General features: G+C 45.1%; 1 protein-coding gene across 2 annotated transcripts in view; it reads right to left on the reverse strand.

Annotated features, from left to right (window-relative positions):
• Positions 1-233: 233 nt before the first annotated feature.
• The window catches only part of TBC1D20 (TBC1 domain family member 20), a 33,793-nt gene continuing 22,311 nt past the window's right edge, over positions 234-11,715 (reverse strand). The window contains exons 1-6 of one of the 2 annotated variants that reach the window (XM_023725522.1): positions 9,051-9,262; positions 6,358-7,055; positions 6,081-6,182; positions 5,011-5,152; positions 3,871-4,058; positions 234-3,611 (exon numbers count right to left, since the gene is read on the reverse strand). In XM_023725522.1, the coding sequence (XP_023581290.1) occupies positions 3,356-3,611; positions 3,871-4,058; positions 5,011-5,152; positions 6,081-6,182; positions 6,358-6,710 (1,041 nt within the window). In that variant the 5' untranslated portion in view covers positions 6,711-7,055; positions 9,051-9,262 and the 3' untranslated portion in view covers positions 234-3,355. Of the gene's footprint in view, positions 3,612-3,870; positions 4,059-5,010; positions 5,153-6,080; positions 6,183-6,357; positions 7,056-9,050; positions 9,263-11,715 lie in introns of those variants that run through there. The other variant, XM_004370487.2, reaches the window with a different exon arrangement.

The following is an 11,715-nucleotide window of genomic DNA, read 5'->3' on the forward strand; positions in this document are numbered from 1 at the left end:
TAAATTTTCACTGAAATGGAGTCAAAACACTTGCACAATTTCAGTTTGGAAAGCATTTTCACACACATTTCATTAAACCCTGCATATGTGATGGGAACCATACTGCAACCGTATTGCACTGTTACGGGAAACGAGTCTCAGAGAGGTAGTGACTTGCCCAAGCTCACAGTCGGACAGGAATAGAAGCACTTGGTCCTCAGCCCTAGACCCATCATGCCACCAATAATCCTCTCTCCAAACCCAGCTTTGGCCATGGCCCAACCTCACCCCCTAAATCGCCTACAGAGGAGTTTCAACTCCTTCACCCAGTACATAAAACTCTCCTTGGTCTGGACCCCAAATACCCTTCCACTGACACCACCCACTAGATCTCTCTACAGACCCTTAACTCCAACCCTCCTAGACAATGCTGCCCCTAAAACACATTTTTAATTCTGCTACTTCCCCTCAGCCTTGCATGCGCTTCCTTCAATTCTCCAGGATCAAAATTCTACTCCATTCTTTATATTCAAACATCAGCGCCTATGAAACTGTCCCCGAATCTCCCTCAAAACATTGCTCCTCCAGTGGGACTCTGGTGTGAGCTCCCAGGGGTAGGGTGGTGTCCGGGCCAACCCTGTGTCCTCTGTGACAGTCCAATCAAAAGGGCAGCTGGAGCAGCCAGCCTATGTTGGCTCAGTCTCAGGCTGCCTTCACACTTACTTCTGGGCCAGGCAAGCATTAATAAAACATGCCAGACTGCAGTATTCTTGCCTCCTCAACGGATCCATCCATCCCCAGGACAGAGGCCACAGGCCTTCGGCACTGCTCTGGGCTCCCAGTACCCACAGCTGGGCGTGTTGAGGATGTTGGAAGAGCTTGGCAAGAACAACTCCCAACAGCTTCTTTGCTGATGGAAATGACATGTGGAAGCTAAGTGACATTTACAGCAGCTTCTGGTTAGGTTCCGACACTGAATGTGCGCCTTTAGAGCTGAAGGCATTCTGGAAGAGTGCATCAGAAATAGCCCAAAGCACCCCCACTAAGATCACTTGCCACTTGCACTGCTTAGCTGTCACTAGTCCCCAGGCAGTAGCTCAAGTGTTAGGTCATGTTTCTTGCAGGTGAAACAGAAATAAGACAGAGGATCTTGCCTAAGGTTTCCGGCAAGTCAAGGTCACCCAGGAACCCACAGACCACAGCACCGTCCGGGGCCTGGCGTGGGAGGTGGGGGAGCATCAAGGCCAGATGTCTAAGATCCCAGAGTCCACTCCTAACAAGTGGTGGACAGGGACAGAACACAGAAGAGGTGATTAGTAACCACATATGGCTGTTTATTTTATACAGGGCTCTGTACAAAATATTTACACATATTCTTTACAGAATAAGTAAACCACCTGAAGGTAAAAAGATAATGCCTTCTTCTCATTGGCAAGGAAGAATCCTGGAGTCAGCAAAAGCTATGAAACAGATGAACTTGCTTCAGAAGCAAATGCCACTTGGTTCCTGGGATCCAAAAAGCTGTGGTCTTGGGACCCTGATCACACACGCCTCCTTCCTCTTACCGTCAATTCCTCCTGTATTTACAACCAGCATGTGTGCCTGCAGGAAGATGCCGCTGCCCATTTGTGAAGGAGGCAAGGGGACAAACTGCTGTGGGAGAAGACCAGAATATCTGCCACACTGTCACCTCTGGATCCTGGAAGAATTTCCTTTGTCCTCATGAATCTACCACTTACTACATTAATCCACCTATATCATGCTCACCCCAGGTGGGGCTCCTGCTATCTAGAAGGGCCCATCCTTTTGAGCTTGTCTGGGCTTTAAAGTGCTTTGTGTCCTTCAGCATGGGCTCTGTGACCGTGCTGGGCTCAGCCAGACGCCCAGCATGCGAACTGCCCTCCACTCTGCACAGCGTGCACACGGTGGACGTGGGTGTCTGGGTAGGGATGAGAGCACTGCGGGGAGGGTGGTGGCATGCAGTGCTTCTGGCATGTTCACTAAGAAAACGCCTGCCAAGAGAGAACAGGCCTAGGAGTGACCAGGCAAATTAAAGTTCATGGCTGCTTCCTTCTATGCATCCCGATTCTGTAAAGCAGCAAAAGGCACTTTTTCCAAGCCAGAGTTAGTCTGAAGTAAACCTGGCTTCACTGACGGGAAAAGCCGTCCAGAAGGACCAAGTGATAAACAGTCCCCTAGGCCTGCTGAGCCCTTGGGGAAGCCTGGGGCTGGGGGCTGGCTGTTCTAGGCTCCCACCACGCTCTTCGCACTGCAGTCTGTCCTGTTCTGGGTACCAGCAAGTTTCCAATGACATTTCAACCAGGCAGGAGGGGATAAATCAAACACAAAAGATGATGCCAAGGTATTGAGAGGGTGCCTATTTGGGAGTAGAAGAGTGATTCAAGAAAAACAGAAAGGAAGGAAAGGCAGCAAGGAAGTGGACACTGGAATTTTGAGGCTGTTTTACAAACAGCAACTCTGCCTGAAGTGAAACGTTAGGAGTAGAAACTCAGGGTCTCAGGAGTCCAACCTCCTAATGAGAGCTATTTGTCCACGAAGGAACTGTTATTTTAAAAGAGAGGCTACTTTAGATGCTGGGTGTATATAATTCTAAAAATAGTAATAAAAATCTCTTACAGGCAATGCCATGTGGCTTATGGAGTAAGAAGGAAAAAAGAAGGAAAAAAAAAAAAGGCAGGCAAAATCAGTCTGGGTCTGGGTGCTAAAAATCCCCACTCATTCCCACTTGACTGGAAATGCCTAAGTGATTTCTGGGCTGAAAACAGGTAGGCTTTAACTAGTAATCTAGTTCACACCTGTCTCTTTGATTTCTGACCAGCTAATGGAGCCACTCTGAAGAGAGCCAACTTGTTCTCAGGCTAGATTCCTTTGCCCTCTCACTTTCATTCCAAGGTCTGACTTCTAGAAAGAACAGTGGCTCCTTCCCTCTTTGTCCGTATGAAGCAGAGAACACGGTGAGTTGCAAGAAGGGCAGTCAGCGGGCCAGGTTACCTACTACTGGGCAGCCAGGGGGCTGTAACCAGGGCAGCCCAGGCCTAGCCAGTTCCAAAGGCGGCTGGGAGCTAAAGAAACCCATTTCCTCCAACACAGGGGAGGCAGCCAAGGGCCCACTCAGAAACCCACTGTGAAGGGGTCAAAGTTCTAGGTCCAGGCCCCCATGTGCCTTCAGTGTCAGCCAGGCTCTGCTATTGGCCTCTGAAGCAAAGGCAAACCATGGAGACGGGCAGGGAAGGGTGGCAGGAATAGAAAACCCTTGACAGAACCCTTTTAATAAAGGAATTTCCAGCCCCTCCCAATCCTTCCATGGAAGGGTGAGACCTTAATGTAACAAAGTAGGAAGTGTCTTCTCTGGCTTTTAGGGAAACAGTTGCAGTTGGAATTTAGGGGCCCACTCCAGGGCACTTTTCACCACAGCCAGGGCAGCCGCTCCAAGTGCCACGGTCAGCCCCATCACTGCCAGTTTCACAAAGCGGTTGGTCCTTGGTTTGGTCAGGACATCTTTTGTTGGGTCCTCAGGCCGCAGAAGTCCCCGAAACCGCTGCCGCAACACCATGTCAGGCCTCTGCTGGGCTGACGCCAGCTCAAAGTCTTTGAAGGTAGAGGCTGCCGTTCTGCAGGGGAAAGAGAGAGAAAGAAGGAAATGGCATGAGCGGAGGAGGAGGAGGAAAGAAAAACTGAACAGGCTGAGGGCACAGCTGCTCAGAAAGCTCTTCCTGGTAAAGACCCATGAAGTCTAAACTGGGATTCTGCTGGCCTAAGATTAGATCTCTGGAAGTGCCCTCCTCTCCTACCCTCCCCAGACACAAATCTTCCATCACTTTTGTTCATTTACAAATGTTCCCAGCTCCGCTGTGCCTTGGCGCCACTCACCTCTCGGCTCGCTGTTGGGCAGCTGCCTCTCGCGCAAGCTCGGATGGGGGAAACTGAACAAAGAGGTCTCCTGCTCTGCTGATCAGTGTCTCATAGGGCAGGTCCTGAGGGATCTGGGACAACAGGTGGTGGACCGAGGCCATGTCGCAGTCACAGTCCAGGACTTCCTGCTCACGATGTAACACGATCTGTGGAGAGCAAGGTCATGCATCAAAGGAGCAGACACACTGGGCCTTGGCCACAGGCATTTCATTCTTAGAGATGAATTTAAAATGATCACAGACAGCACTCACTCCGAATTTTCAGCAAACTCTGGTAACCATCTAGGAAGTAATAACGTGCACACTCTGAGTCCTTTTCTTACTGGGCTAGCCCTTCCTGCCGGAGGGAAACTTCCACCCATAACACAAAAGCTGACCAAATTAAACTGAGTCACTCCAGGCACAGCTGTCTACACCAGTGTCCCTCAAAAACTTGAAAGAAATGAAGTAGATTCTTTTAGGAGAAAGAGAAGGAGAGGGGTTGCTGACAGAGTCCTAGAGCTCCAGTACAGAAGGAATGGTTCTTGTTCCCTTTAAAGACCCCCCTCGGACTGTTGGGCCGCATGTCCACACACGCTGAAGAGAGCAGTGAAGAGCTCCACTGCCCCCCCCACCCATTTCAGGCCCTTCTAATAACTGGAGCCCCCACCTTCTACCACAAGCCACCTCGATTTTTTAACTTATAACACCAGATCTCTTCTTTTCCTAAACCTGGAGTTGGTAGTCTGTATTACTGACTGTTTCCCTAATCGTGTTCAACAGTAGAACACAGTTCCAGGAGATGTCAATAGGGACACTGATAATTCACAACGCACATTAGCATTTTAAAGGTTTGGGAGAGTCATGCAGAAAAGAAATCTGTTTAACTTTGTTTAACCAGCATTTCCCAAACATATTTGTACATACAACATTTGTTTTCATGACACTCCCATTAACATTGTGGAGAATGGCGTCCAGGGACACAGCCTGGGAAATGCTGCACAGACTCTCAGATCTGTCCTTGGCATCTTTCCCTAGTCCTCAAGGTTCCCTGAAGGGGAAATGACCTAAGTTAGATGAGTGATGGTGAACCCAGTTGCTGGCTCATGGCCGTACCTACCACAGCTGCAAAGTAAATGGGCATCAGAGGGTGGCAGGCCAGGAAGAAGTCATATAACCGCACGACGTGCCTGAAGTCGGACAGGACGTGCCCAAACCAGGTGATGAGCCAGCTGAGGGCAAAGATGGTCCCCACCTCAGCACTAGGATCAAAGGAAATCCAGACATTAGGTCCCCTGCTGGGTCACCCCTTCCCTTTCTCTGGGCCTTCTTTGTCCTCAGTACTGGTGAGAAGAAAGCATGTGGGAAATATGCTTTCTGGAAAATTTAGCCACCTAGAAATTCACCATATTCTCCTCACGAAAAACATCTTTAAGATGTACCTGCCATCATGACACTAACACTACAGCAGGGTCCTGGCTGCCTTTTCTCACTGGGTGCTCTCCTAATGGCCAACGAATGTCAACTACAGGGACAGGAAATAACTGTTTTCAGAGACTTGTACCATGATTTTCCTTCTGAGAAAATTATACCCCTTTTAGGGACACAAGTGCATATTCTCAGGCTCGAAAACACAACTAAATTAATTTTTCAGTAAACATGAGAACACTGAAACATCTTAAGATGCAGCCATTATTTAAAAAAAAAGTGAAGCACTGGTTGAGGGCACATTTCCAACTAAACAGAGAAAGAAAAAAAAAAAAATCATATGAGATTTGCGAAGAAATATTTTCTTCTCCTGGGTACTTGAGGAATAAAACCCACAGACAGCCTTGTCACTCTTGCCTCTGGATCCCAGAAGACTTTGTACTTCTCTGTGGCAATAACCTCTAAGTCTACTTTAGCATACCTACCTTATCCACTTCTCCCTACTAAATGTAAACTCCTCAAGGGCACAGTTGTGTCATCTCCTGTATCCCCAAAAAAGCATAGTGCCCCAAAAGTGCCCAAGGACTATGTACAGAACTGAATTATCCAGAGAGCTAGTAACTGGAAAGGACAACTCAGAAAAACATAGTGCTGATCAACATAAGTGGATGATGAAATTGAACGAGATTTGTAAAGAAAGGAAGAATGGCTGATAGAGAGCTTAAGGTGTGTGCAGACACATAAATGCAGACACATATATACCTCTGCATGAAGTCATGGAGTTCTGGATTCACCTGGTCAATGATAGGCATCAGATAGTTTAATATATGCTTGGTGTTGTCCATTGTTGGATCCATGAAATCCCTAGAGGGAAACAATTCAAAGAGCTTGGTCAGATCAAAGACAAATTAGACCAGGAATGAGGGGTGGAGTGGGGTTCAAGCCATTAAAAAAACTGGCTAGAAAATGGGCTGAGGAGTTATCCCCAGGGGAGCCTGAAGAGTGATATCCATCATCTCATATTCCTCTGTGTTGGTACCTGAGGTGGTGGGTAGACAATTTTTCTACCAGGGATGCTGCCAGCCTCTCGCCTACCACCAGCAGAAAGGTGACCACAATGTCATGGTAGCCCTGGTAGTAGTGCAGCTGAGGGTTCCGCTCCAAGATGAGGAGGATGATGTCAATCAGCTCTTCCTGGAGCCCTTCTCTCTGTTCATCTGGCATCCCTGGGAGAGGAATGAGAAGAGATGCACTTAAACACAGCAAGCAGCCTAGTAACAAGGAATAAGACCAGCAATGGATTTTCAGAGAAGTGTTCAATAAAAGTGAAGAAGTTATAAACAATTTGGCAACATATATCAAGCTCCACAACCTGTTGATATCACCTGGCATACAGGAAAGAGTCACAGACTAGCAACTTTACAGTGGAGAAACCTGGCAGACACCATGTCTTAGTCATCTAGTGCTGCTCTAACAGAAATACCACAAGTGGATGGCTTTAACAAAGAGAAATTTATTTTCTCACAGTCTAGTAGGCTACAAGTCCAAATTCAGGGCATCAGCTCCAGGGGGAGGCTTTCTCTGTTGGCTCTGGAGGAAGATCCTCGTCGTCATCAGTCCTACCCCAGACTAGGAGCATCTCTGTGAAGGAACCTTGGGTCCAAAGGACGTGCTCTGCTCCAGGTGCTTCTTTCTTGGTGGTATGAGGTCCCCAATTCTCTGCTTGCTTCCGTTTCACTTCTTGTAAGATAAAAGGTAGTGCAGCCCACACCCCAGGGAAACTCCCTTTACATTGGATCAGGGATGTGACCTTAGTTAGGGTGTTATACAATCCCACCATAATACTCTTTAACATAAAATTACAATCACAAAATGGAGGACAACCACACAATACTGGGAATCATGGCCCAGCCAAATTGATACACACATTTTTTGGGGGACATAATTCAATCCATGACACACCACCTTAACCAAGTGATGAAATGAACCACCAGTGATGGGTCTATGTGACAGCACGTGGCTCCTGATGTGATGTACTGAAAAGAACTCAGCCTCACTTCAGTGTAATTCCTACCAAAAGTGAGGAAATAGCAGATAATCCCAAAATGAAGGAAATTTTACAAAATAACTGGCCTGTATTCACCAAAAGTGAGGTCTGTGGTTGGCACAAGTGGTGTGTGTTCATCTACTAACTTAAGGGTTGGAGGTTCAAACCCACCCATTAGCACCACCGACAGAAAGGGCTGGCGATCTGCTTCCATAAATATTACAGCCAAGAAAACCCTATGGAGCAGTTCTACTCTGTAACACTAGGTCGCCAAGAGTTGGAACAACTCGACAGCAGCGGGTCAAGTTTGTTTTCTTCAAAAAGAAGTCTCTGAATGGTGAAAACAGTTAACATGTTTGGTTGCTAACCAAAAGACTGGAGGTTCAAGTCCACCCTGAGGTACCTTGGAAGAAAATCCTGAAAATCTACTTCTGAAAAATCAGCCATTAAAAATTCTATGGAGCACAGTACTACTCTAACACATATGGGGTTGCTATGAGTCGAAATCAACTCAATAGCAATTGGTTTTTATTCTTCAAAAATGTCATGTCATAAAATAGCAAAAACTGTGCCAGATTAAAGGAGACTGAAGAGATATGACAATCGAATGGGAAATGTAAAAATTTGTATTTCCTTTTCCTATAAAAGACATTATTGGGGTAATTGGCAAAATCTGAATAAAATCTATAGATTAGATGACAGCATCGTATCAACACTGTTACTGATCTTGATAATTGTACTGTGATTAAGCAAGAGCCTTGTTTTCAGGAAATATACACTGAAGTATTTAGGGGTAAACGGGTACTATGCCTGCAATTTACTCTCTTTGCTTTAAAGTAATTTTGACCATTTAATCTCATACAGATGATTTTTTAAAGAAGCACAGTACTCACAGGTGATAATCTTTACTTCATGAGTCCATCTGTTATTTAGCTAATGACCTCAGGGGATAGTTTCAGTTACAGATTTAAAGAGTATCTCAGGGCAATGGTCTCAGGAGTCCTTCCGTCTCATCTGGTCTAGTAAGTCTTTAAGGAATTTGAGGTTCTGTTCCATATTTTTCTCCTGTTCTATCGGGGTCCATCTATTTCGGCCCAGATCAGAATGGTCACTAATGGTAGACAAGCAACATCTAATTCTTCTGGTCTCAGGGTAGATAAGGCCGTGGTTCAGGTAGGCTATTCTAGTTCTGTAGACTAGTTTCCTCCTTGAGTCTTTGGTTTTCTTCTTTCTCTTTTGGTCCAGATGGGTAGAGACCAACAGTTGTATTTTAGATGGTCGTCTGCAAGCTTTTAAGACCCCAACACAATACTCACCAAACTAGGATGTAGAACATAAACTTTATGAACTATATTATCCCACGAGACTATGGTCCTCAACTCTGAAACCCAGGAAACCAATCCCGCGAGGTATTTGGTTATGTCTAAGAAGTATCTGTTAACTGTGCCCTCTATGTGCTTTATTAGGTATATGAATGTATGTGCACAGTCACACAGATTGACGTACATACACATATGCACACACCTATATATACACACCTATACATACCTATATACATATATGTCTACGTACATGTTTATACCTGAACTTTTTTTTGGTTGTTGCTGTTGTTTCAAAATTATATATGCCGTAACAATGACCCAAAGGTCCTTTTCTCTTGTGTACCTTTTAGTGAGATCATTTACCTTCATCAAGCTGTGCACACTTCACTCTCATTAAGTGCTGCCTTTTCCATCACCAAAAATATCAAGTGAATTCTCCACTCCTTCATTCCGGGTAACCACCAATGAACATTAGTTTCTGTATATTTGCCGGTTCATGTCATTTCATAAAAGTGAGAACACACAATAATTGTTGTTTTGTGGTTAGACTTATTCACTCAACATAATGTCCTCTAGGTTCATCATGTTCCAAGATGTTTTGGGAACTCATTTTTCTTTATTACTGAATAGTATTCCATTGTATGTATGCACCACGTTTTATTTATCCATCCATTCATCTGCTGATGGGCACTTAGGTTGCTTCCATGCAATCTATCCTTGAACGGTTCAGAAAAAAAAATGTGTTTCCGTGTGTGTGTGTATGGAGGAGGAGACAGAGAAAGCAATAACAAAGCAAATGTTAATATATAAGAAAATCTGGGCAAAAGGTATCTGGGAATTCCTTATCCTATTTTTGCAATTTTTCCGGAGGTCTGAAATTATATAAGATAAATTTAAAAGTTGCATGTTCTCCTCTAAACCAAAGCACATCTCACAGGAGGTACCCATCTTCCTGATGCACAGATGCAGCTGGAAACGGGAGCCTGTCTCGGAAGTTCTTTCAGAGGATGGAGCTGATTCTGCCAGTGGTCAGTGTGGCTTCTCAGTCCACCTGGCTTTTAGCATAAACTGTCACACCTTGGCCCTGTTTACTGCTTTAGGAGGGTGGCACAAAGCACAGCTTTCCTAAACCATCTGCTCTGCCAGTTAAAACAGATAGCCTGAGAGAAAGCAGCTGATATAAGGGCCTAGATTAAACTTAAAGAGTTGAAGGTGAGAGCAAAGCTTGCCTCTTGCCCGTATTTACCCAACCCTTCTCTGAAAGACATACTCTAAAAGATAAAAAAGGAAATGGAACAAGCCAAGTACCATGGGTAGGTAAAAGCAGTGAGAGAAAAAATTAAACCTTGTTTGAATTTTCATTAGAGTGGTCAGCTAAGGCCAGAAGAAAATAAATGGAAAAGGAATATGAAACCTACATGGAAAATACGGCCTACAGAAAGAATAAATACTGAAGTCACATAAGTGAGAACAAAAAAAAAACCAGTTGCTGTCCAGTTGACTCTGACTCCTGGCGACTCCACGTGTGTCAGAGGAGAACTGTGTTCCATAGGGTTTTCTTTTTTGTTGTAGTTTAAATGAAGTTTACATTTCGAATTAGTCACCCATAAAAAATTTATACATGCATTGTTATGTGACCCTAATTGCTCTCCCCATACTGTGACAGCACACTCTTCCTTTCCACCCGATTCCCCATGTCCAGTCAACCAGCTCCTAACCCTCTCTGCCTTCTCATCTCACCTCCGGACAGAAGCTGCCCCTTTGGTCTCTTGTATCTACTTGAGCTAAGAGGCACACTCGTCACGAGTATCACTTTATGTCTCACAGTCCAGTCCAATCCCTGTCTGAAGAGTTGGCCTTGGAAATTATTTCAGTTCTGGGTTGATAGAGAATCCAGGGGCCATGCATTCTGGGGTTCCTCCAGTCTCAGTCAGACCATTAAGTCTGGTCTTCTTACTAGAATTTGAGTTCGGCATCCCACTTTCTCCTGCTCCATCTGGGACTCTCTGTTGTGTCCCTGTCAGGGTGGTCACTGGTGGTAGCCGGGCACCATCTAGTCCTTCTGGTCTCAGGCTGATGAAGTCTCTGGTTTATGTGGCCCTTTCTGTCTCTTGGGCTAATACTTTGCTTATGTCTTTGGTGTTCTTCATGCTCCTTTACTCCAGGTGGTTGGGACCAACTGATGCATCTGAGATGGCCACCTGCAAGCTTTTAAGACTCCAGATGCCACTCACCAAAGTAGGATGCAGGAACATTTTCTTAATAAGCTTTGTTATGCCAATTAACCTAGATGTCCCCTGAAAGCACGGTCCCCAGGCCCCTATCCCTCCTACTCTGTCCCTCAAAGTGTTTCATTGTATTCAGGAAACCTCTCAGCTTTGGTTTAGTCCAGTTGCGCTGACTTCCCCTATACAGTGTGTGCTGTCCTACCCTTCACCTAAGATAATTCTTATCTGCTATTTAGTTATTAAATAATCCTCACCCTCCCTCCCCACCCTCGTAACCGTCAAAGAATGTTTTCTTCTGTGTTTAAACCTTTTCTTGAGTTCTTATAACAGTGGTCTTATACAGTATTTGTCCTCCTGTGACTGACTAAATACGCTCAACATAATGCCCTCCAGCTTCCTCCATGTTATAAGATGTTTCACGACTTCATCGTTGTTCTTTACCATTGCACAGTATTCCATTCTGTGGACATACCATAATTTGCTTATCCATTCATCCATTGATGGGCACGTACGTTGTTTCCATCTTTTTGCTATTGTGAACAGTGCTGCAATGAACATGGGTGTGCATACATCTATTTGTGTGATGGCTCTTATTTCTCTAGGATATATTCCAAGAAGCAGGACAGCTGGATTGTATGGTACTTCTATTTGTAGTTTTTTAAGGAAGTGCTGAATCAATTTCCAAAGAGAAGGCAGTACCATTTTACATTCCCACCAACAGTGTATGTGTTCCAGTCTCTCCACAACCTCTCCAGCATTTATTATTTTGTGTTTTTTGGATTAATGCTAGCCTTGTTGGG

This window comes from Trichechus manatus, unplaced genomic scaffold (assembly GCF_000243295.1).
Source record: "Trichechus manatus latirostris isolate Lorelei unplaced genomic scaffold, TriManLat1.0 scaffold00008, whole genome shotgun sequence".
Taxonomy (NCBI): Eukaryota; Metazoa; Chordata; class Mammalia; order Sirenia; family Trichechidae; genus Trichechus; species Trichechus manatus.